At 43.6% G+C, this 26,841-nt stretch overlaps 1 protein-coding gene across 4 annotated transcripts in view; it reads right to left on the reverse strand.

Annotated features, from left to right (window-relative positions):
* The window catches only part of AK7 (adenylate kinase 7), a 70,720-nt gene that overhangs the window by 29,416 nt on the left and 14,463 nt on the right, over positions 1–26,841 (reverse strand). For 3 of the 4 annotated variants that reach the window (XM_074998720.1, XM_074998718.1, XM_074998717.1), the window contains exons 6-12: positions 22,696–22,779; positions 19,701–19,789; positions 18,989–19,079; positions 17,030–17,107; positions 14,870–15,019; positions 9,771–9,899; positions 2,063–2,210 (exon numbers count right to left, since the gene is read on the reverse strand). In XM_074998720.1, coding sequence (XP_074854821.1) covers positions 2,063–2,210; positions 9,771–9,899; positions 14,870–15,019; positions 17,030–17,107; positions 18,989–19,079; positions 19,701–19,789; positions 22,696–22,779 — 769 coding nt within the window. The remainder of the gene's footprint in view (positions 1–2,062; positions 2,211–9,770; positions 9,900–14,869; positions 15,020–17,029; positions 17,108–18,988; positions 19,080–19,700; positions 19,790–22,695; positions 22,780–26,841) is intronic. The other variant, XM_074998719.1, reaches the window with a different exon arrangement.

Here is a 26,841-nt window from a genome sequence, read left to right on the forward strand (position 1 = left end):
AATTGGCAAATGTTGGATTTTAATGAGGTCCTCAAACAGGTTTCAAAGACATACTCAATTTGACATTACAACACTTGGCAAGACCCATGAGACAGGTATTCTCAGTTTCAGATGGGCAAACTGAGACACAAAGTGGTTTCAGCAGCTTAGGTTAGATAACTGAATAAACATCACGTTAAAACCCCAATGTTCTGGCATAAAACTCAGAATTTTAATTATCCTGTAGTCATAAGTCCAAATCCTTCCCTTTTGCTTTGCTTCATTTTTTAAAGTCTTAGCTAAATATGTATAAGGCACACTAATCAGAATATTTTTATTATAAAAAGGTTTAATTAGTTTAAGAATAAAACAAAGCTACACAAAGCTCATTAATGTACTCCTTGAGGGTAGGTCTATACAGCAAAGTTATTATGAAAAAGCAGCCGTTATTTCAACATAATTATCCTAGCATCCACACAATGCAATAATTTTGAAATAGCTGTTGGCTTATTTTGAAATTCGTAAACCTCATTCTATAAGGAATAGCGCCTATTTTGAAATAGCTATTTTAAAATAGATGCTGTTATGACAGGGAATAAAGCCTATCTCAAAATAAGCCATAGTGGCCGTGTCTACACTAGCCAAAAACTTCAAAATGGCCATGCAAATGGCCATTTTGAAGTTTACTAATGAAGCGCTGAAATACATATTCAGCACCTCATTAGCATGCAGGCGGCTGCGGCACTTCAAAATTGATGCGGTTTGCCACCGTGCGGGTCATCCAGATAGGGCTCCTTTCGAAAGGACCCCAGCTACTTCGAAGTCCCCTTATTCCTATGAGCAGATAGGAATATTTTGAAATGCATTTTTGTGTGTAGCAGTGTTACTTTGAAATAGGCTATTCTGGAATAGCTTATTTTGAATAAGGCTGTTATGTAGACATATCCTGAGGCTATGTCTGTACTGCAGGCTTCTGTCAACAAAAGTTATGTCGACAGAACTTTTGTTGACAAAGTGTGCATCCAGACTGCAGATTTGTAGGAAGAGATCTGCCATTCGGGAGTGTCCTGTTGACATCCTTTTACACCTTGTTCCACAGGGAAGAAGGGATGTCTCATCAGAGGGGGTTTTCCAATATTTGGTCTCATGTGGATGGGCCAAATATCGGAAAAGCCTCTCCTGAAAGAACTGTCAGCAAAAGATACTCAAATGCATTGTGCAATTTGTGTGTCTTTTGCCGACAGTTCTTGACAAGCTAGACATAGCCTGAGTGAGCTACAGGTATCTGACTTTACAGGCAAAGCATGCATTAATTAAGTAAAAGGAGGCATCACACAATGTTTTTTCACGGAAAATCATTGCATACCTCAGAGGTCCAAGAAGCCTAAAGCCAAAACCACACAGGACTTTAACCAGAAATAAAAATTAAAAGACTTATATGGCACTTTTTCTATCCACAGGCCTTAGAGTGTTTTACACACAAGGGTAAGCATTATTTACCCTTCATAGATAAGGAAACCAAGAACAGTTAATTGTTGTGTCCATCCATCCCCCCTCCCTCCGCCTCACCAAAGTTAGTTGCAATCAAGAAACCCAGTAAGACCTGGCTAGCTTTTTATGTTAAGTGGCATTAATTAGGTTTTCACTTCTGAAAAGTAAGTATGGTATAATTAATTACAAAATATTTTGATCAAGAATCTAAAGATTGAATACAGAGGTGTAAGTAAAATGTCAGTTTGTAGAGTCAAAAGGGTTGCTAAATATACATATATGAAAACAATAAAAGCAGAAAGAATTGCTACTATTACAATAGTTTTGCAGTGTTTAAAAATTATATAACTTTTAACAGGTACATTAGGTCAAATTCTGCCCTGTTACTTGCATACAACCCCAGTTATTTCAGTGGAATTTCACAAAGGTAAATGAGGTTAAGGTTTGTAACACTACAAACAGAGGGCAATACCCTTGCCTTCAATGGGAGAAAGAAACATCCACAAATCAATTTCCTGATTTTTCATTTATATAAAAGTTACATCTGTTAAGTAAAATCCAGGCTACCGTTATCAGTCCATTCATGCTTTACCTCCATTCTGCTCCATGTTTTCTTTCACTCCATCTAGGAGTTCTTGTGCCTCTTCTACGCTCTCCTCTTCTTCTTCTTCATCATCTACCTCTCCCTCCTCTCCCACTTCCTCAGTTTCCACTTTTTCTTTAGGAGCAATAATTTTCTCCTATACATCAAAAAAAGGTTAAAAAATACTTTAGCTAAATTCTACCTTTAGTTTAGACAGGTATAATTAAGGATGACATTTGTCCCACTGTCTGCCATGGAGTTTCAGACTAATAATCAAAAGCCCATGCTGCCACAGTGTTGCAATTCATTAAATTATGTATGTAAAAAAGCCAAAAATAACTCTGAACTTAAGAGGTAGATCGTAACAGATCATGAATTCCAATGATGATTGAACCTGGTTATATCTCAACCATGCTATTTCCATCATTTCATATTGATTCAACCGACAGTGTATGCTTAAAAGCGATATGTGGGGCGACTGTGTGCTGATAGGCTTGTGGGAGGTTATGTTGATTTTTGGGGGAGGATTCTATTGTGTTGCTGATTGTGTTGATTGGTGTGTAAGGAGAATTTTATGGATTTGTGTGGGTAGCGAATGAGGGAAATGTGACACTGATAGTCTATGTGTATTTGGGGTTATTGTTATTGTGACTGTGTTTTGCATTGTGTGTGGAAGGGGTTGTATTGTATATAGGGGGAGATGTACTTGATGAGAGATATGGGTTGATTTGTGCAGGTGGCAGATGAGGGTTTTTTGCTGGCATGAAAGGCTGTATGTTTTTGGAGTTACTGTGTTGTGTTGTTATTGGGATGGTTTTCAAGAACTGTGGCTATTGGGCAAAGTAATCTGATATCTTTGCAGACTCCATCATACAACCAATGAAATTATTGCATGCAAATTAGCTATAGAGTAAGGGTGGTGATTGGGTTGATGTTACAATGCCCAAGGATAGCATAGATGGCATGCCTTCCTATAGATGTACACAATATGGATGTAGCTCATAAAGTCAGCATGGCTGAGAACTTAAAAATTGGATGGCAATAGACTCCAAATCCTAGTGATTATTAAACCTGATGATATTCTGAACAAAAAGAGCTTTCAAGTGTGCTTGTAGCTTTTTCCAGCTTTACACTGACACCGACATTCTAGGTTTCAGTATGACACACAAGAAAGAGAAGTTACTCACCTGTGTAGTAACGATAGTTCTTTGAGATGTGTCCCCGTGGGTGCTCCACCGTAGGTGTCGGGCTCCCCCCATCACTGCAGCTCGGAAAATCTTCAGCAAGTCTCCGTCGGGTCGCGCATGCGCCGATGTGTGTCGGCTCTTCACGCGCTTATGGTCACGTGTGTGATCTGGTCCCCGCCAGTTCCTGATCAACCACTCCGGACGTCTCTGAAAAACACAAACAGAGCTCCGAAGTGGGGAGGAACGGGTGGGTAGTGGAGCACCCACGGGGACACATCTCGAAGAACTATCGTTACTACACAGGTGAGTAACTTCTCTTTCTTCTTCGAGTGGTCCCCGTGGGTGCTTCACCGTAGGTGACTACCCAGCAGTAAACCCCCCCACCCCCGAAAAAGGAGGTGGGTACCCGATTTATGCGCAGCTTGCCCTTGAAAGGACTGCTGTTGACAGGCGTGTATCCTCATCAAGCATCCTGTGCATGGCGTAGTGCTTGGCGAAAGTGTCGTAGGAAGACCACGTCGCCGCTCTGCAGATGTCTCTCAGCGCGATTCCCTTGAAGAAGGCCGTCGACGCCGCCATCGCCCTAGTGGAGTGGGCCTTGGGCGGAACGGGCAGAGGAGTCTTGCAAAGCTCGTAACACAGTCTTATGCATGACACAATGTGATTTGAAATCCTCTGCGAAGATAGTGCTTCCCCTTTTGACCTGGATGCAATGGACACCAGAAGTCTGTCCGTTTTCCGGAAAGGCTTAGTTCTATCAATGTAGAAGGCCAGCGCCCTTCTCACGTCCAATAAGTGCAACCGTGCCTCTTTACTCAAACTGTGAGGCTTAGGATAGAGCGAGGGCAGTACTATAGGTTCGTTAATGTGAAAATCTGAAGAGACCTTTGGAACGAAGGCTGGGTGCAAACGTAAGACCACCGCCTCCTTTGAGAATATCGTGCAGGGTGGTGTGGACATTATGGCTGCGAGCTTGCTCACCCTGCGAGCTGACGTGATTGCCAAGAGGAAAGTCGTTTTCATGGTAAGTAGCTGAAGGGGGACCATAGCCAATGGCTCAAAAGGCGGTCCCAAAAGCGTGTGTAGAACCAAGTCTAAACTCCATGACGGCGGTATTGGTTTCTGAGGGGGGTACAGGTTTATCAACCCCTTTAGGAAGCATGTGACGACAGGATGGGCAAATATGGTTGATACATCCTCTTCATGTTGAAAAGCTGATATAGCCGCAAGATGAACCTTTATGGAGGATAGAGAGAGTCCCTTTTGTTTGAGTTGTAGCAGGTAGTCCAGAATCATAGGTATGGTGGTGTCCCAAGGTGTCAATTGCTTGGAGGAGCACCAAGCGGAAAAACACGACCATTTATGTTCATAAGTCTTTCTGGTAGAAGTCCTCCGACTACACTCCAGGACTTGCTGCACTCCCTCTGAACATGTAGTCTCTAGGGCGCTGAGCCATGGATTAACCATGCTTGTAGCCGAAGTCTCTGCAGGTGCAGATACAGTATTGACCCTCGAGCCTGTGTGAGAAGGTCCGGTACTGTTGGTAGGGGAAACGGCCGATGCTGTGCCATGCATAGAAGCAGTGAGAACCATTGTTGCCGATCCCAGGTCGGGACTATGAGTATCATGCGTGCTGTCTCCCTTTTGACTTTCTCCAAGACCTTGTGTATGAGTGTTGTGGGAGGGAACGCATAGAGTAGAGGGCCCTTCCATGGGATCATGAAGGCGTCCCCCAAGGATCCCTGTCCCATGCCCGCTCTGGAGCAGTATCGGAGCAGCATTTCTTGTTGTCGTGAGTGGCGAACAAGTCGATTTGGGGAAACCCCCATTTGCGGAACACTTGGTGAAGCAGGTCTGAACGGATCTGCCACTCATGTGTGGGCGCAAAGTGTCTACTGAGTTGGTCCGCCTTCACGTTGTGGACACCTGGTAAGTATGAAGCTCTTATGGTTATATTGTTGGCAATGCACCAGTTCCACAACCGGATCGCCTCTGCACAGAGTGCACGAGACCTGGCCCCACCTTGTCGGTTTATATAAAACATGGTGGTGGTGTTGTCGGTATTTACACCGACTACTTTTCCGCGCAGATAATTCCAAAAATGCCTGCATGCATTGAACACTGCTCTGAGTTCTAGTATGTTTATATGCAGTGTCTTCTCTACAGGGGACCATAAACCTTGAGTGGTTTTGTTGTCCATGTGTGCCCCCCATCCCATATGGGATGCATCTGTTGTAATGAAAGCAGTAATTTGTGGTTGGTGGAAAGGCACTCCTGTTAGTAGATTCTTGGGGTTTGCCCACCATGTTAGTGACCTTCGCACCTCCGTTGTGAGTGAAACCATCTTGTGAACGGTATGGATTGATGGTTTGTATACGGTTGCCAACCAATGCTGCAATCCTCGCATGTGTAGCCTGGCATTTTGTACCACAAACATGGTGGTCGCCATGTGCTCCAGTAATTGTAAGCATGTTAGGACTGAGACAATGGGGCTGTATGTTATTTGTTGTACTAGAGACTCGATGGCGCGAGAACGGGCATCGGGCAAATATACCCTTGACGTGACAGAGTCTATCCGAGCCCCTATAAATTCTATATTTTGCGTGGGCTCAGTCTTGGACTTTGAGAAGTTGATGATGAGGCCCAGTGAGGTGAATGTGTTTGTGGTGATGCGTATCATCTGCAATACCTCTGTCTGGGAAGTTCCCTTTAGCAGGCAATCGTCCAGGTACGGGAAGATGAAGATGCCCTGTCTGTGCAGGTATGCTGACACAACCGCGAGAGTCTTAGTGAAAACTCTGGGTGCCGAAGAGAGACCGAATGGAAGGACTCTGTATTGAAAATGATCTGTGCCCACGATAAACCGGAGGAAGCGTCTGTGCGCTGGGTGAATTGTAATATGAAAATACGCATCCTGTAGGTCGAGGGCTGCAAACCAATCTCCATCGTCTAGTGCCGTGATTATTGAAGCCATCGTAGTCATCTTGAAGCGTTTGCGCAGATATTGATTGAGTGCTCGTAGATCCAAAATGGGTCTCCAACCTCCTGTCTTCTTCTCTGTCAGGAAGTATCTGGAGTAGAAGCCTTTGCCTCGAAAATCCTCCGGTACTCTCTCCACCGCCCGTATGAAGAGGAGGTGGTCCACCTCCCGCCTTATTTCCGTTAGGTGAGAGGGGTCCCTGAGAAGGGGTGCGGTGGGAGGATTTGGTGGAGGTAATGATTGAAAGGGGATCGTGTACCCCGTGGCTACAATCTCCAATACCCACTTGTCCGAAGTGATGCTTTTCCATTGTGGGTAGAATGGCTTGAGTCGATGATGGAACATGTACTGAGATTGGCACTGAGATACGGTCTTGGTTTCGCGGCCCTCGACATACCCGTCAAACCTGCTGTCTTATATTCTGCCCTGAGGGGGCGTGGCCTTGTTGAGGTCGACACCTAGGGGCTTTGTACTGTGGTGGTTGTTGATGACGCCCCTGGTCATACCCCCATTGAAAATGGGTATGTTGCAGTTGGTAACTATAACGGCGTTGTCGAGGATAAAACTTTTTCCTTCGGTATGGTGGGGTGTATATCCCCAAAGTCCGAAGTGTCACTCTGGAATCTTTACTAGAGTGCAAGACTGAGTCGGTTGATTCGGTGAATAATTTCATTTTGTCAAAGGGAAGATCTGCTATTTTTACTTGCAGATCCTTGGGAATGCCTGAGGTGTGGAGCCATGACTCCCTGTGCATTACAACTGCAGTGGCTACTGCACAAGCCGCTGTGTCCGCTACATCTAAGGCAATCTGGACTCCCGCTCGAGAAGCTGCGTATCCTTCCTGTACGATTGCCTTAAGGACCGGCTTCTTATCCTCCGGGAGGAAGTCCATAAGAGCGGTAAGTTTAGAGTAATTGTCGAAATTGTGGTTTGACAAATGGGCAGCGTAGTTAGCCATGCGAAGCAACAGGGTAGATGACGAGTAAGCCTTTCTACCGAGGAGATCCAGTTTCTTTATATCCTTGTCCAGTCCCCCAGATTTATACTGGGACGTCTTGGCTCTATGTTGAGAGGATTTCACCACTAGCGAATTTGGCTGTGGATAACTAAACAAAAACTCCATGCCTTTAGCAGGGACGAAATACTTTTTGTCTGCCCTTTTGTTGGTAGGAGGAGTGGAGGCCAGAGTTTGCCATATGTTAGTGGCTGCCTCCATAGTTGCATCGTTCAATGGTATAGCTATTTTAGAGGAAGAAGGGGGCCTGATGTTTTTAAGGAGCTTGTGGTGCTTTTCTTGTACCTCCGTCACTTGAATGTCCTGAGATTGAGCCACCCTTTTGAACAGCTCCTGGAATTGTTTTAGATCATCTGGGGGAGATATGTCCCTAGGAACAACCACTTCGTCTGGGGAGGATGAGGAGGCATCATTGTGGTATCTCTCCTCCAAGTCCTCTGGATCCTGGCTGTATTCATACGGTTGCGCTTTTGAAGTTTCAAAGTGAGGTTCAAAATCCTTTGAACCTGCCTCTGATTGGGAAACTTGTGGTGTTCCCCCAGATGGAAGCTGTGCACTGTGAGGTTGAGGAGGAGTTGATGGAGATCTATGACGAGATGCCAAACTCCTATGTTGACGTCCCGTATATTGGTAGCGGTCGTAGCAACAGGGACAGGGTCCCGGTGATGGGGACCTGGATCACGACCCAAAGGCGTAAGGGTGATGCAGGGAGTGACGTGATCGTCGAGATGACACCGACGTAGGGGGAGATCCTCTGTGATGATACTCATAGGGGTCTCTGCTGGAGGATGGTGAGAAGCGTGCAACTCCATGAGATGGACATTGGAGAAAGGGAGATGGGAGCCTGTGGCAGGCTGAAGGTGTTGCTGCTCATTGAATTTCCGGGGGGATCGCGGCGATAATGGCAGCGCAATTACCTCAGGGGAGGGACTGCGGTGCCGGGTCTTTCTTTGGCTTTCGCTCTCTCAGGTACCAATGGAGGCCTGATCGGTGCCAGAGAGCTCGGCACTGTAGTTGGTGCTGTGGTGGTTTCTGGTGTCCCCGGTGCCGTGCTCGGTGCCGTCGTTCTTGGTGCCGCTCGGGGTGTTTCACTCGGCCCCGTAGGGCTCCGTGCCGGGTGTTGACGCTCCGGTGCCATCGGAGCCGAAACTCTCGGTGCCGCAGTAGCCGGTGCTGATCTCTCCGGCGCCTGCGCGGCCCTCGGTGCCATTTCCTTAAGAGTCGCAGGCCCCTGCATGGGTACGTGCGCCGCAGCTCTCTCAGCAGAAGAAGCCATTGGGCCCGGGTCCCTTGTTTCGCTCGTCCCGTTCCCAGAAGTGACGGGCAGGGATCGAGCTGGAGAAGCTTTTCTCTTCTTCTGCACAGAGGAGGCCAAAGAGGCAGCCTTCCTCTTGTGCAATCCTGAAGAGCCCTCCTTATGGGACTTCTCCGACGTGGTAGGCTGAAGTGCTTTGTCAAAGAGAAGCATTTTGAGCCTCATCTCTCTATCTTTCCTAGCTCTAGTTGTTAATTTGGAGCAATGAGAGCACTTCTGGGGAACATGGGTCTCCCCGAGGCACCGGATGCATTTGCTGTGGCCATCCAAAGCAGCCATGGCCTCCCGGCAAGATTCACACTTTTTAAAACCGGGGGACGACATTATTAGAGTTTAATTCTCTGAGTCCTTAAGTGCTAACAGCACACTTAACAGTCTATTTGCCAAACAATAGCAACTGTTAGCCTTTGAAAGCTTGTGAAAAATGGCGGGCCTGCCCAGAGGTGGCCGCTCCAATCCCTAAAACAGTCTTTTGCTTCTAGAACAAAACTATATACACCGTAGACCAATATTATAATAACTAAATAACTATTAACTATAATTATAACTAGTAAAACGAATAAAACGGAGTTTATCTGTCTCGGGTGTTGGAGCCGGAGAGGATTCCGTCTGCAGCCGTTGGCGGTTGAGAAGGAACTGGCGGGGACTGGATCGCGCACGTGACCGTAAGCGTGCGAAGACCTGACGCGCATCGGCGCATGTGCGACCTGACGGAGACTGCTGAAGATTTTCCGAGCTACGGCGCCGGGGCGAGCCCGACACCTATGGTGGAGCACCCACGGGGACCACTCGAAGAAGAATATAAATTACACAGAGTAACAATCCTGGAATTTTATTATATAGCTATGCAGCTCATGTAAGGCCCTGTGCTATGAGGTGCTAAGCCATCTTCAATAATCACAATAGGATAAAATAAGGAGTGCTAAGAAATCAGCATGTCACAAGATCATGCTTTTACAACATAGGTTAAAGAAAGTATTTTTTGGCTTTTACAGAGAGTGAAAAAATAGAAAAGGCAATAATCAGTTTCAACAGCCACTGTTGGACATCTACAATGGAATTAGGATATTTTTAATTCCAGATGGGTTATATCCTATGATCATTCTTCAACTTCTAAATCACAGTTTTCTTATTCATTTTTACTGATTTCAAACATTTTACATTTTAAAATTATGAAAACCAATCAAAATAATACTCCTAAAGAAGAGTTACCCACATACTAGATTTTCTATTGCTTCAGCAATTACATCCTTTATTTTAATGTGATGTAGCTTGTAGTATTTGCAGAGTTCTTCAGAAATGGTAGATTTCCCAACTGCAGGAGGACCAAGAACACAAATTTTGATTGGCTGAAAAAATTAAAAAAGGAAAAGAAATAAGCACAGAGTGTGATTTTTGTTTTAAATTATTGGTCTTTTCCCAATGACCAGTAGAAAATACAAGAACAAATTAAGGTAAAATTGGACACCTATTTTAGATTAACTTTCAGTGTACAAATCCTACCCTTGGATGTCCTCCTATTTATGTAGCTCAGTGTTTCCTAAAGTTCTTGATATCCAGGAAGCTCTCCTCTCTCTGCAGCTCACAAAGATAGATTAGCTTTTTGAGCCACACGGTCTGGCCATGCTCCCTCAGTGTCTGCTTTCCTTTAGTTTCTTTGCCTCTGTGACATGCATAGACATCAGTTTTTAAAACTCCAACATTGACATCTGCTTAAGGTGTTTTTTGGGGAGACAGAGTGTCAAAATCTGGGGCAGTGGTCAGCAGCAATCATCCTCCCAGCCTCTCTTCCCCCATTGACCAGTTTTTTAAGCCAGGTGTTGGAATCACCTGAAGCCTCAGTTACAGTGCATACCTCCCAACTCTTCTGCACCTTCTGGGTATGTCAGAGCACCCTAAAAAGCACCAAATGAAATCCAAATGGTTCTTCATCTGTGTGACTGACTTCCCAGGTTCTGCAGTGTTTTGTGCTCAGCCTGCACTCAGCCTCACGTCCCTAACTCTCTTAGATCCCAGTGCTATGAATCAGGCAGGCATGTAGTATCTCCTAGCTGCCAGAGTAGCTGTGACAAAAATGGATCAAGAATTTACAGGTAGATGCGGGAGAGGCTCCAAGGATGAGGAGGGCCCAATGAACCAACCCTTGAGGGTAAGAGCCAGTGGCCCCTGGAGAAATGAGGGAGCAGAATTACAGGATTACAAGTCCTTACCCCTAAGTTCTAAAATGGATCCTGTGCACTCTGGAAAAAGAAACAGAGCTCATAAGCATTGGAAGCAAGGGCATATTTAGGCCTAACAGCAACCTACTGTGATTGTTAATCATCTATTTCAATAATGTTTAATGGCATAATTAAAACTTTACACATGTAAGAAATTATAGAGTAATCATGTTTGTAAGAAAAATAAATGATAAAGTAGCCACAAAGCTAAAATAAACTGGTCTGTGTTATCACTAAGCCTATGCTATTATGTCAGGAGAAGAGAGTGGATGTGGAAATGAGGAACTAATACATATGTATAAGAAAAGATACCAAAAAGTTTTAGTCTGTGTAACAAAGGGAGGTTGAAGCTTTATTATGCAGTGTTGGAAGCAACTGTGATGACAGCATGCTGATGAGCTTCCCAAATGTAATTCATCATCACTTGGGGTATGGCTACACAGTAGTTGTATTTCAAAACAAACTATTCTGGAAGAGCACACTAAGATGCATTTTGAAATAGCACTTAGCTATTTCAAAATACAGCATCTACACACATACAGCCTATTTCATAATACAGCCATCAGATGTGCCATGTCTTATTTAGAGATAGACTCTATTCCCTGTCTTGATATCACCTATTGGCTACGTCTACACGTGAAGCCAACATCGAAATAGCTTATTTCGACGTAGCAACATCGAAATAGGCTATTTCGATGAATAACGTCTACACGTCCTCCAGGGCTGGCAACGTCGATGTTCAACTTCGACGTTGCACGGCACCACATCAAAATAGGTGCTGCGAGGGTATGTCTACACGCCAAAGTAGCACACATCGAAATAAGGGTGCCAGGCACAGCTGCAGACAGGGTCACAGGGCGGACTCAACAGCAAGCCACTCCCTTAAAGGGCCCCTCCCAGACATAGTTGCACTAAACAACACAAGATACACAGAGCTGACAACTGGTTGCAGACCCTGTGCCTGCAGCATGGATCCCCAGCTGCCGCAGAAGCAGCCAGAAGCCCTGGGCTAAGGGCTGCTGCCCACGGTGACCATAGAGCCCCGCAGGGGCTGGAGAGAGAGCATCTCTCAACCCCCCAGCTGATGGCTGCCATGGAGGACCCAGCAATTTCGACGTTGCAGGACGCGGATCGTCTACACAGTCCCTACTTCAACGTTGAACGTCGAAGTAGGGTGCTATTCCGATCCCCTCATGAGGTTAGCGACTTCGACGTCTCCCCGCCTAACGTCGAAGTTAACTTCGAAATAGCGCCCGACGCGTGTAGCCGCGACGGGTGCTATTTCGAAGTTAGTGCCGCTACTTTGAAGTAGCGTGCACGTGTAGACACAGCTATTTTGAAATAGGTGCTATTCCTTGTAGAATGAGGTTTACCAATTTCAAAATAAGCCAACTGCTAATTTGGAATTGCAGTTTCATTGTGTAGATGCAAGGATAATTACATTGAAATAACTTTGCGTGTAGACCTACCCTTGCTGTGTATTTTGCCCTAATAAAGATCTGTTAGATCCATCTGATGAGAAAGTGAATTTCAATCCTGCAATAAGCGCTTCTCCTCCTTCCTAAACTGGCCAGAAAGGATCTGGAAACATTTCCCCTTGCTCCTTCTTGGGCATAGGCTTCAGCAGGCAAGGACTCTTTGTGAGAGAACTTCAGATCAACTCTTAGCAAGATAAAAAAGCTTAAAAAAATCAAAGAAAGTGAAAGAGGGGAAGAAAAACTGTAAAAAAAGAGAGTATGAGCCCTTGACTCATTCCCCTCTTCCACAGAATAAGATGAATTGTTAGACTTTGACTCTGAGCATGATCAGGAAAAACTCAGCAAATGTATTTCCCCTCTGAAAAATTCAACCACATGAACAAAACACTGCTGTATTCAATATTCAGATTCAACCTGAACAAAATACTGAGAAAAATTCTGAGAAAATTTCTCCATTCAAAATTCTTCCCAGAGTGCCTGAGCCCCTTACACCGAGGATCTGGTACCCCACATAGTAGATATACTACTGTCTGGATCCACTGGTCTCTCCCACCTTCCTCCATTGGGGGTGGTACAGGAAACACGTGCTATTTCAGCTCTAAAACAAGACCTGCAGGTCCATGAATGATTTTTTCCTGTAAGTTCCACAGAGATCCACACCATACTGCCAAGCCATTTGGGTTATTCATTGGCATCGGGATTCAGAGCTAAATGTCCAAAACTCACCTGCATCAGGCTCATCCAGTGCAGATACATGTGCCTATATACAGTCCCACTAACCTCAGTAAGATTTGCGATAGGGAAGGCATTTTCATTTGCAGTTCCTGAAGCAAGATGGGGCCTAAAACTATATACAAACACAAACCCTTCTAAAATTCTCTTTTGCCTGGCAATATGCAGTTGATTGGGCTGGTCATACACTGAGCCACTAATAATAAAATGTTTAACATCATCCATCTCACATTTCCTAATTGTTTGCTTTTATTTACCTGAGTATTCTTTATTCAAACTGGTATGTTCACGTGGTCACAGATCTAACAGCCCTGTCTAGCCCTGAAAACCCTTTTCTGTGCATCGGTGCTGGGACTTTCAATGAATCTCAAGAGTTTTGCTTTGTTCTGGACTTTCTGCACCCATGGAGGCTTGGGCAGGATTTACTCCTTACTAGTTGGTATCACGACAGTCACAGTCATAACCAGACGTCTTTACAAAATTAAAGACAAAACAATAACTGTATAGCCCCAAAACTTTCTCGCACCATTAGTAACTTATTTGAATACAGTCAAATATTTAGCCCATTTAGGAAACAGTGTTGCATATTACATATGGAACTAGGTGAAGGAATAACTGTATATAACAGAACATCCCGACTTAGCAGTAACCAGAGCAGACAAAGGATATAAAATACAGCTATTGATTCTAAGGCCAGCTCTGCACTGCAAAGTTTTGATAGCATAGTAATGTCAGCCAGGGGTGTGAAAAGAACACACATTTAAATGACATAATTATGCTGGCCCAACCTCCTCTTCACCATGTGCTGTAGTCCCTCAAGTTACACAAGGGTTGCATACTCATGCACCTCGCGTAACTCGAATTTTAACTCGAAGTTGGGGGCGGCTTTTTCCCCAGCAAAATGCATGTTCTGCAGCCAGGGAAGCACCAAAAGCACCTGGAATGACTTTTGATAGGAAATGTCCTGGGGTTGGGGCAGGGGGGCAGTTGTGGGAGGTTAAGCCCGGTGGTGGGTTGGGGCTGTGGGAGAGGGGTTAAGCCAGGGTGGCTTGAACAGCAGGGGGTTGAACCAGGGCAGTGGGGGATTGAACCAGGGCCATGGGTGAGGGGTGGTGAGCTGGAGCCATGCACAGGGGGTTTGAACCAGGTCCAGGGGGTGTTGAGCCAGAGCCACGTGCACGTGGTGAGCCAGGCTGTCAGGGTAGGTTTGAACTGGGGCCGGGGGCATTGAACCATGGCGGGGGTGGTGAGCCAGAGCTGGGCAAGTGGGTGGTGAGCTGGGTCACAGGCGGGTTTCAACTGCAGCCGCGGCGGAGTGGGATTTTGAGTTGCGCTTAACTTGCATTAATGTGAGTTAAGTGCAACTCAAAATCATGCTTTTTGAGGGATTATTGTAACTGAAGCTATACTGGAAAAAGAAGTCCTTTAGTAAATATAGGTTATGTTAGACAGAAGGCAATTTACCCATACTAACAAAAGATCTTATGCTGATATACAGTACACCTCCACTATGGGTCCCTACTGATATATATCAACATAGAGGTATTGAAAGTCTTTCAAGCATAGACTACCTTTAAAATCAAAACACCTGAATAAACAGTTGTTTCTTATTTCATTCAAAAAATCACTGCACTGGGGTATATCAAAAGAGAGAGCTACTTCCAGAGCCACAGCCATCTGCTAAGAATATTCTTTCACCTGAAGGATTTCAGTTCTCGAACAACAGGAAAAGCATTTGTTCTCTGTAATTCTTTGGTCCTTTCAATTTTAGTTGATAATTTATTGCATTTGTTAGATTATTTCGCCTTTCTTACTAGCATTCCAATATTATTTAATGCATATTTAAACACCCTTCTTTGAAAAATATGAATGTGTACAGGAAATACTTACCAGTAATCCCCGGCTTTGCTTATATTCTTTGAGGACTTGCTCAAAATTCTCCACCAGACCTGCCTGAGCAACCCACTTAATGTTGAAGTTTTCCTTCAAGACAATAGCTTCCATTCGCAGGTTCACAAGTAACATATCCAAATGTGCTTGCTAAAGGAGCAAAAGGATATATAATTGACAGAATTCCCTCTTTAATATTAGAGGGACACTGCTAACTAGTTTAACCCCAAGATGTATTTCTTAGCTAAAAAAATTAGAGGAGGCCGGGAAGGGTCCTGCTTTACAAAAACAAAAAGTAATATTTTCAAGATTATTTAACATTTAAATGAAAACAAGTTTTATTTTTAATTTAAATATTCTCATGAAGCCTTGGAAATTCAGCCACTGTATTACTGGCTTATGACCATTCATAGAAACAAGAAAGTGGAACTTGCATTTTCTAAGCAGAGTAAAAGGCAAAAAGGAAACAAAAGGCCCTAATCCAAACAGAATTGAAATCAATGGAATGACGTCCGTTTACTTTAATGAGCTGTGATTCAGACCTAGAGACCATAACACAATTTTAAAACTTATTTTAATTTTATTAGTCCAAATTATCATTAACAGTGAAGAGTTAAGGAAACAATTATATAATACAAGTTGGACCTCACTATCTAAGACTCTCTGGTCCAGCAACGTCTGTGGCCCACCACTGCTGGGGACCCCGTGGGTGCTCCAGTACAGCAAGACCACATATGTTGCCAGAGTAGAGCACCAGGCCGAGGCTAGGAATGTTGCCCAGGGCTTGGGGCCAGGCAATGGGAGCAGACCTCAGTGGCTGGAGGCTGGGAGTTGTGGCTGAAGCTCGGCTGTGGCCAGGGGCTGAAGCCTGGCAGCAGGAACCTCCTGGTGGCAGCCCAGCTGGGGCCACTGGCAGAGAGCCAGCAGCAAGGTGTGGAATCTGGACAGGGTTGGGGATGGAGAGCTGGTGGCTGGCAGCAGAATCTGACCAGGGTCAGGAGATAGTGGGCAGCAGAACCTGGCCAGAGCTGGGCATCAGGAGCCAGTTGCTGGCAGTGGAGCCCAGCTGGGTCTCAAAGCAGGTGTCTGGCAGCAGACACTAACCAGGTTGGGAGTTGGGAGCCAGAGGCAGCAGAGCTGGTGGCTGGGAGCAGAGTTCAGATGGGACTGGTGGCTGAGAGTCAGTGGCTGAGGGCTGAAGTCTGATGGCCAGGGAAGCCTGGCTGGGAGCAGAGCCTGGCATGGAGCTGGCAGTCAGTGCCTGGGGTTGGGGGCCTGGACCAGAGGTCAGTGGTTGGGGTGGGATCTGCAGGCTGCAGCTGGGGACCATCAGAAGGAGCAGAGCCTGGCAACTGGGCGTGGAGCCTGGAGGCCCACTGCTGATGGGCTCGCATTGATTTCCTCTAGTCCATCAAGCTCCCTGGTTTGGAATCAGGCAGGTCCTCAGGGAGCCAAACCAGGGAGGTGTAACCTGTACTTTATTTTTTCTTGTTAATCTCTCTTTCACTCCTATTGCCATGCTGCAAAGACTACCATCTGAGGGTACTTTGTTACTGTAACCAGTGAAGACGGTTACAGTAACAAAATTAATTCCATGTCTCTTCACTCCCAAATCTGTTCTTATTCATAGATTTTAAGGCTAGAAGGACCTGTGTAACACAGACCATATTTGCCCAATTATCCTTGCATGGCAATATTAAAGGGACACATTCCAAAGTACCTTTGACTATTGTTACCTAGTTTACTCCAAACTACTTGCAAGGATATAAAAATAATTCATGTCTGCCACATCTTATTGACTAATCAGAATTAAAAAATGTAGCTCACTATTTACATCTTCTTTCCTGTGTGAAGACACAATTCTGTGTGAGCCTCCTATGAAGTGCTCAGCATCCTCAACTTACATCAACTTCAATATGTCACTAGAGAACCTCATGATCAGACTCCACATACTAGCAAAAATTCCTCCTAATTCTCTATTCTGAGGTTTATAACCTGCTTCTTTGTTTACTTTATCCATAGTTTATATACGTTTGTTGGCATACTTTTGTGTCATGTTTGTGATGTATTAAACAATAAAAATGCATTGCATGGTATTTATATTTCATTTTATATCCCCTCTTTAAAGAAGATATTAGAAAAAGGAAACAAAATACTAACCGTTAAGTCTTTGTTTAAGAAAGCATTTTCTCTTGGAATCTTTTGGATTTTTCCTGATCCAACATTTTTGCTAATGCACTGTCAGAAAACAATGTTGTACACATTTAAATTTGGCACTCAGTTAACTCATACTTTTGACATGCAAAACAATTTGAAGAACATATGGGTATGTAAGGAATGTGTCAGCAGGAGCTCAATCCTGCTGAAGGAATTTGAGAAATGTGTCCTTTAGAGATTATTTGCATGAAAATGCAAAGGTGTTCATATGTAATGCTTTGTTTGCAAGGCCCGATGGATAGCAGATGAAGCAATGGACTTTTGTCTATTGTAAACAACATGTTGTAAAGTCACAATTTATGCTATCACCCAGTGTAAGCATGATGAAGTCTCAACAATGCTTGAACTTGTTGTGGGGGGGTACAGGGCATTCCTGTGTAAAATATGGATTGCATAGGGCTCCCCTCATCTGACCATTGTGAGGGAGTTGAAGGAGGATTTACTGGTTGAACTAGCTAGCAGGGAGCCTTTTGCCAAACTGAGCCTTTAGCCATAAGCTTGGTTTTACTAGTCCTTCCCCTCACTGTTCAAAGATAGAACTAAAAGCTGGATAATGAAGTCTGTATTCTTTTTGTGTGAGACTTCACCCTAGTGGATACTGAGATTGAGAGCTAACATCAGAGGGTGTTGCTTCAAGTCAAACCCCCAAAGCAGTGGATGGCAGACAGCCGGTAGAGTGTGGCATCCAGCAGGGTGGCTGGCAGGAGCAAGTGAACCACAGGACCAGCACAAAGGTGGCATTGCCTCAGGCTCAATGAGGGAAGTCAGCAGGTTGACGTGTTGGGGTCTGCACGGATTGCACAGAGCTGTAAGTGGAGCATTTGAAGTGGGGTATGGAGAAAGTTTGGTGGGCGGGACCCTTACATTGTTGGACTGGTGAGCCTGAGAGGAAAAGGACATTGCTCAATCCATTTGAGCTGGCATGGTTACGTGGGGGTTGGTTATGAACTCTGGTTGTGATATTTTCCCAAGCTAATGCCATGTGACTTCTCTGCCTCTTTCATTAAAAGTTTTTTTTCTACACTCAGACTCTGTGCTTGAGAGTGGGGAAGCATTGCCTCTCAGAGGTGTCCAGAGGTAAGTGAATCTCCCAGGCTACTGGGTGGGGGATCGAGCCAGTTCTGTGTGAGATGGATGAAAAGGAACCCCTAGATATCGAACCTGGCCCTGACTGCTGCCAACTGCTACTCGCAGAAGGGTTATATGTACAAGTGCAAATTTAGAAACATGGTAGAATATGTCTGCTGGGCTATATTTCAGATCCTTTTACTATCTGTACTAAAAAAGCTTTCTATTGCAAGATTTCTAGTTTATGGAGCATGCTGTAAAGCCACGAGCCAACCATGGACCTGTGCTCCTTACCAAAGATCCCACTACATGGTTCTCAACATATTTTATTCTGCAGACTACTAGCAGAAGATTCTGCTATTGCCAGTAAGTTCCGTTTTCAATATCAGTAGATAAGTAAATTGCCAATTTCTTCTAAAGCACTTTTAAATAATAGACAGTAAAAATCACTTCATAGCAGGTTCCAGATTACTTTGCTGGGCTCTGCTTCAAGGCACTTGATTAAACAAAGGAACAACCTATACTCCTACAATTTAAAGAAACAAAGAATTTCAGAAAGACACTGACAGTCTAATTACAGCATATATGAGTTGTATGACAAAATAAGGTCTCATCCAGCAGCCCTTTGTCACAGGCAAAAGCCCTTTTGAAACTAATACATATTGACCGAAGGACTGGGCCAACACATTGCTTTAGTTTAAAGGACGTATGCTCTGTTTGAGTTCAAGGCTAGTTTTTATAAAATTGTTGTACAGCATAATTCAGAGACTTTTAACAGAATAAGGAGTAACGATTTACAGGACTGAGATACTTGTACAAAACAAACAGTTTTACCTTAACTATGGCCTGAAGAGAATGTATAGATTCATCCACTGCCACAATGTAGTGAGTCCTTGGCCTATGGTCAGCTATATTTTGTAACACCCTGCAATATAGCAAATGGAATAAATGTCCATTAGTAGAAGGAAAAATATTGTGTCTGTAACATGAAATGTAATATAGAAGCAGGCCCAAAGGAAAGGGTATATAGAAACTCTGAATGTTCCAAATCATGCTATTTTCTGGTTATTTTTGTTGTTGTTGTTAGATAATATAACTAGATATTGCAGTTTGGCCAAGACAATTCATAAATACAGAGCAATGTCTCTAACACACACACACACACACACACACACACAGAGCTACTACTTGTCCTTTCTGTCCTGATTTTAAAAACTGTGGTGCAGTTCCATGTCTATTATTTGGTTGACTGGTATCATGTTCAAGACATGGTACTCCTAGGAACTTCCTGAAAGCATGGCCTCAGATTACAGTAAGATATAATTTCTAGAAGGCCTGTTTCATGCTGGAAATATTTATTTCTCCATTTGTATCAAAATGAGTTGCCAAATTCAACTCCGGTACAATTCCATTTTAAAAAATAAAAAGTTTTAGAAGGCAAATATGACAGCAGCTGTCTGAAATTTGCAGTTCAAGTGTGGCTTTGGCACACATATGGCTACAAAGCATTTCCAGGGCAGACCATCCCTAAAAAAAGCATACTTACGCAGCTAAATCAACAATATGAATGGTTGGAAGAAAATTTGTTCCCTCTCCAAAAACTGGTAATGCAGGAATCTCACCAAGCCAAGCTGTCTGAAAATAAATGCAAATGAAAAATGAGACTCATATTTAATTACAGTTGCAAAAATGAACATATGTATGGTTCATGAAACCAGGTACATCATAGATTTTAATATTCAGTTCCTTTGATGTGAATGTGACCCACAGCATAGTAATCAGTTCTGCGAGCTGCTGATTATCAGCCTATAAAGAGCCTACAAAGTTAGTGGCAATCACTAATACTCAGTTTTGAGAAAGGTTTATTATAATTATTTTATATCCCAAAGGATATGACATGAAAATAGTATTAAAGAAAATGTAGGGGAAAAATCACGTTATAGTACAATTTTTTTTTTTACCTAACCCCCAGCAAGTAAGCTGTAAACTCTATTGATGTTCCATGATACATGTGCCCTCACCAATGAAGGATACACTTGTATAAGGTCCCAAAACTGTGGAATTAATGAATATATTTTAAATTAAAAAAAAAAAGATCAGTGTTGCCATGTCTACACTACAGAGCCTATGATGGGTGATGGCATAGTTTAGATTTACAGGCATGACAGAATTTGATTTTTTTTAAATTATATCATTGTTAGGAATATTGGTGTTTATTTTTAAGCATTTTTTCTATTGTTATCAATGTAAATACTCACAGTTGTGGGAAATCAGTGTGGGGGTCTGACAATTGTTTAATGACAGTCTCTAATAAGTTCTCAGCCAGCATATTTATATTTTGCCTAGCCATATATTTTAATAATTATTAATGGAAATATTTTATTGATTTATGTAAGTGGTGAGATTGAAAATTAACTACATTTGCCAATAAAAATTTACTTCTTCCAAGCCCAGTTATATTTGTAAACATGTAAAGGATAATGTAAAAGTAATAGCCAATATGAATTTGTGAAGAACAAGTGATGCCAAAACAACATAATTTCTTCTTCACCACTCGTCTAATGCATGGGGAGGAAGCCGTAGAGTTGATATATCTTGATTTAAGTAAGTTTTTTGGAAGAGTCCCATGTAACAGTCTCATCAGCAAACAAGAGAGATGCTGTCCAAATGAAATTATTTTAAGGTGGATGTCTAACTGGTTGAAAGACCATACTCAAAGAGCTTGTCTACACTAGCCCCCTCCTTTGAAGGGGACATGTAAATGAGCCCGAGCGGAGAATAGCAATGACGTACTGCGCTGCATATGCAGCACCTCATTAGCATAATTCCCACCAAGCGAATTTCAAAGTTGCTAACTTGGAGGCAGCGGTAAGCCGTGTAGCCGTGGGCAATTTGAAGTACCCATGCAACTTCAAAGTACCCTTACTCCCAAAATGTTGCACAGGTACTTTGAAGTGCCTGCAGCTACACTGCTTGCCACCATTTCCAAGTTAGCAACTTCAAAGTTCGCACAGCAGGAATTGTGCTAATGAGGTGCTTCATATGCAGTGCAGCACCTCATTGCTATTCTCCAATCACGCTTCTTTACATGTCCCCTTTGAAGTACGGGGCTAGCGTAGACAAGCCCAAAGAGTAATTATCAATGATGTGCTGTCAGATTGGGTGGGTATATCTAGTGGAGTTCTCTAGGGGTCTATCCTCCATCTGATATTATTCAATATGTTGTTTAATTACTTTGATAATGGAGTGGAGAGTACACATATATAAATCTGCACATGACACCAAGCTGGGAGGGCTTGCTAGCATTTTGGAGGACAGGGGTAGAATTTAGAATGATTTGACAAATTAGAGAAGTGGCCTGAAATAAATGAGATGAAATTCAATAAAGACAAGTGCAAAGTATTACATTTAGGAAGGAAAAATCAACTCTACAAATACAAAATGGGAGACAATTGGCTAGGCAGTAGTACGCTGAACAGGATCTGGTAGCTACAGTGAATCATAAATTGAACATAAGCCAATTATGTGATGCATCTGCAAAAAGACTAATGTCATTCTGGGATAGCAGATGCATTATATGTAAGACACTGGAGGAGGTAATTGTTCCACTGTATTTGGCATTAGTGAAGACTCAGCTTGGTTTGATTTTGGGCACCACACTTTCAAAAAGATGTGGACAAATGGGAGAGCATTCAGATGAAGGCACCAAAATGATAAAAAGTTTAGAAAAAGTGACCTCTGTAAAAAAAGTTAAGGAAATGGTCATATTAATATGGAGAAAAGGATGGACCTGATAACAGTCTTCAGTTAGGTTAAGGGGTTTTATAAAGAGGAGGCTAGTCAGTTGTTCCCCATGTCCATTGAAGGTCAGACAAGAAGTAATGGGCTTAATGTATAGCAGATGAGATTTGAATTAGTTCTTAAAAAAAACTTTCTAACTATAAGGATATTTAAATACCAGAAAAGGCTTCCAAGGGAGGCTGTGAATCCTAGTTCTTGGAGGTTTTTAAGAACAGTTCAGGTAAACACCTGTCAGGGTGTTAGACTAGACTACTTAGTCCTGCATCAGTGCAGGTAGATGGACTGGATGACCACTTAAATTCCCCCTCGAGCTTTAAATCTCTATGATTCCATATTGGCGTAGCTATGCCACAATAGTCCCCTAGTACAGACACAGCATGTGCGGTCAGAAGGAGGAGTTCTTCTAGCACAGCAATATCATCTCCCCAGACAACATTAGCTATGCTGAGAGAAGTAGTTTTCTGTTGGTAAAGTTGTGTCTCTAATGGGGAATTTCCCAAAATAACTATGTCAACTAGTATGTGTGTTTTTCAGTTAGTCAAAACAGTTATGCCAATATAATGTAGACCATGGCAATGGACCTCAAGAGGCATTGGATTAGATCTTCTGCTTTGTTCACAGACACCTTCAAAGCACAGTAATAATACTGTTAGAAGTTTGTTAAATTCCTTTTCAATTTGCCTTAAAAACTGTACAATATTTAAATTAAATTTCACCAAAATAATCTCAAAAATGCCTACCTTAAAAAAGTAGTGAAATATTCCTTCTTCAGCCCCATACTGAAGTCCTGAAGCAACAACATAGGTTGAAAATTTTTTTTTGTTCTGTGAAGTAAAACAGGAACATGTAAAAAAAAAAACTATGAACAATTATGTAAATTACATGTTGTTGACTTAACATGACACTGCACTTAAATTCTATATATGGAGTAGCTACTTACGTCACTTCAAGATGGAAGTTGGATGAATTCCTGTTATGGGCAGTGGGTGGGAGACTGGCCCCTGGCTGCCCTCCTCTTTTGCCTAAGGCTCCTCCCCTCCTATGAAAGCCCATAGCCCCCCAACTCCTCCCCCAGCATACTGAGCTGATGGCACAGTCCCCACCACCACCCCCAGGGCACCTGGAGGATGAGCTGCATAGCTCCTCTCTCCGAGTTCCAGAGTGCCCAATAAGTGAGTGGTGGGTGAGAAGCCTGGCCTCCCTCCCCTAGTTCTGGAGCCTCTGGCAGGTGGGCAGGGTGGCTCCCCGCACAGCATGCCAGACAATACACTCCCTGCCATCAGAATCAGAGTGCCAAGGTTTGGCACTCCACCAGCAGACCAGGTGTTGTTCCCATCAGTGCACGAGGTGGCATCCCTCCATTGGTTGGAGCTTCTGCCTGGAGCCCCAGCCACATGGAAAAAGCCCCCGGCAGTGGTGGTTTAGAGGCAGAGCCATGCAAGACTGTTTGGAAAGGCATAGCCAGCACCTGCGTTCGATACTCAACACCCACGACTCTTTTATAACTACTAATGGGGAAGGTAGGCCTCTTGCCAACATTGCCAGCACAAACCAATGGCAAAAATAAAAAGCAGGCTAGGAACTGACATGCCCAACTGCATCCTGAATCCAAGAAAGACAGACCAATTAAATCTGGATGAAAATGATCTAAGTGCAGCTCTTCTTTTGGATGCAACGGATAAGGAGAGAGGGGAATCAAGTATTCAATCATATTATTTCCACTTTTTTGAAAGAACTTTTCTTTCAAGAGACTAAATTGCTACATTTGCATCCAGCATCTTTAATGACCTAAAAAGATCAAAAAGGAATTCTACTAAAAGTAGTAACCTGAATAAATTACTTAGCATGGAAGAAGAACTAAAAATGGCTGATGTCAAGAAAAGGCCGAGGTGCTTAATGCCTATTTATTTCAGGCTTCACTAAAAATGTTAATGGTGACCAGCACTTGTAGATATTAATATTAATGCAAGGGGGAAGGAACACAAGCCGGAATAAGCAAAGACCAGGTTAGAGAGTATTCAAATACATAAGATGCATTCAAGTCAGCAGGGCCAGATGAAATTCCACCTGATACATAAGAGTATGTCCACATTACCAAGTTTTGCTGAGAAAATTAATGTTGACACTCCAAAACTGACTGATTGTGTTCATATTGGGAGCTCCCCCTTGATGAGCCTGAGCAATGCACTGTGGATATGTGTGCCATCTATCACTAGGTGTTGTGGGACTGCAGAACGTAGTATGGGGCATGTTGGGACCATGCAAAATAGGCCATCAGGCGCCACTTTGTTCACGGGTGTACAGAGTCCTTTCATGCCTTTTTTCCAATTGCCAATTTTTGCTGAGTGTTCTGGCATCTGCAGCAAAAAAGAATGGGCCCCGCACTTTTCTCCTGCTCTGTTAATTACCACAAGGACTTCACACAGGGTGGCAGAGATAATCTTGAAGCTACGGATTATCACTGTGTGTTACATTTTGCATAATTTGTGTGACTCTAAGGGGGAATTATTTGCTCAAGGGTGGAGCAATGAGGCACAGCACTTGGCTGCAGAGTTTGAGCAGCCAGATACTAGAGCTCTCAGAGGATCATAGAGGGCTGCTATTAATATCAGGGAGGCTTTGAGGGGACACTTTGCATGACGGACACTGTAATAAATCTTTCTTATAGTTACTTCCAGACTGCATTCCCCCACCCCATCCCATGCAACATATTGTCAGGAACATTCCTAGAAAGCCTTCCCCTAGGATTGGAGTGATTGATCTGTGAGATTGTTGAAGAGGAAATAAAAATGTTGTACTGTTATATGTGTGCCTTTATTCATCAGAAAACAGTGCAAAGAAACACAATAACACATCCCTTACCTCTGGTAAGGGAGATGCTTCCAAAGGGCTACACCTCACAAACGTGTGTAGGTCCAGGTATATAATCAAAGTTGGGAAAGAGGGTGGAGTGCATAGGAAAATTAGGACTCACAGAGGGTGAAAAGGAATGTGAATGTGAAGGGACGGGTTGCTGGATACAGAATTTTGAATCAGGTGTGGAGATGCAAATCCACGTGGGCTCACTCTGCTGCTTAACTGAACACTTGAAGATCACCATGTGTGCCTCCATCACCCTGATCATATATTCTGTGAACTGCCCGTGAAGGCCTGGTTGTCCTTTTGGTTGCACATCTCCCTTTCCTAGTATTGTGACCATTGCTGGTTGATTTAACACTGTGTAAACCATTTCTTCCCTCCACCTATCCAAGCCCACTCAGTCCAAAGAACTCCTAATCCCAGCTCCACTCAGCCTGACCACGCCCTCCCTGCACAAGTCCTCAACATCCCCCCCTCTCAGCCCCAACATCCACCTCAGATCAAACACCACATCCTACCCTCACTCAGTCCAAAGCTCTCCCCAACACACCATCCCACTTGGCCCAAGTGGGGTCATGTTCACACCCCTTTTATCATCCCCCTGCATACGGGCCTGAGTTACACACAAAAACAGTGATCTCTCTCACACACACAAGATTTACTGCTTTAACCATACTACTAAAGCCATACAACCCCTCTAAGTCAGATCTACGCTAGACTGTTTTTACCAGTTACACTTTTACTGCATACAGTTTCTCACATTGAAATAATGCTTGAGTGTACACACACCCGACTGCCTGTGCAGTGTTACATGTCCTCATTCAGAGCGGTTGTATCAGGATAAGATACACTGTACTTTGGATAAGTACCTTTGCGGCTGTAAGCCCTCTGCAGTTCTGAATATTTCTGTGTTTATTTCTGCATCTGGGCTTGAATTTCTCACTCTCCCCACTGGCTGAGGAAATTCAGATTTGCTTTTCCCAACCAGGAGGACTAGCAAAGGTTTAGAGGAGCCATATATGTGTGGTCACAAAGAATTGCCTCCAATATGGGGTAGCAGGAAGAGAGGTAGTTAAAAATATGTTGGCAATTTTAAAGAGGGTGTCAGACTTCTGGTCATTCTGATCCCTGGACAACAGCCCCATGCAGGGGAGGAGGCAGGGCTCTGGCAGGGGGCAGGCAGGTCTTGAGTGAGAAGTGATCGGGTTCAGGGGGACAGGCAAGGCTTGAGTGATTGCAGCAATGCCAGCCTCAGCCCGACAAGCAGGGGTAGGCAGAGCTTGGGAGAACAGGAACACCTGCCCTCAGCCCCATGTGAAGGGGAGAAAGAGGGAAGAGCTCAGATTATCCCAACAGATGTCCCATTTTACCTTTGGAAATATAGTCACCCAAGATACAGGTAATACAGAATCCACACATACATTCTACTGTGGAAGAGTTCCAACAGATTGGTTTTCAGGTCAGGGTTTTGCTAGCAGAACTCAGAATTGAGTACAGACAGAAAGATGTGTTGAAGTAATGCAAGTTTTGTAGTATGAACAAGGCTAGCATGTGGCTGCATTTATACTGATATAAAGGTGCTCACACCAGTACAGCAAATGTCAAAAAAAAAAAAAAAAGTTACATCAGTATAAAACCCCTTTCATCAGAACTCTGGTATCCAACCCAGGCCCACAAGGTCCTCTGGTGTTATCATTAGCCACTATACCATGCCTTAGCTGTAGTATTCCAGCAGTGCACAGGTCTGCCACTTCTCAACAACAGCCTTCCCACAGACTTACAGCACTCATACCACAGGTTCCTGACTGGATGGCCAGGAAGCATTCACACTGGAGCACCATGAGGAATTGCAAGTTGTCTGAGCAACAGAACATTGCTTCTCATGTTAAAGGAAAAACTAAGTATTATTGTTCTTTGTCCTTTCTCCTTAATAGAGAGGACTTTCAAGAAGTTCCTTCTAATTCAAAAAAATTTAAAAAATTTCCAGTGGAAACAAAATCATTCTTAATCACTTTCATGCCAGGAAT

The sequence above is a fragment of the Carettochelys insculpta genome, chromosome 6 (assembly GCF_033958435.1).
Source record: "Carettochelys insculpta isolate YL-2023 chromosome 6, ASM3395843v1, whole genome shotgun sequence".
Lineage (NCBI taxonomy): Eukaryota > Metazoa > Chordata > Testudines > Carettochelyidae > Carettochelys > Carettochelys insculpta.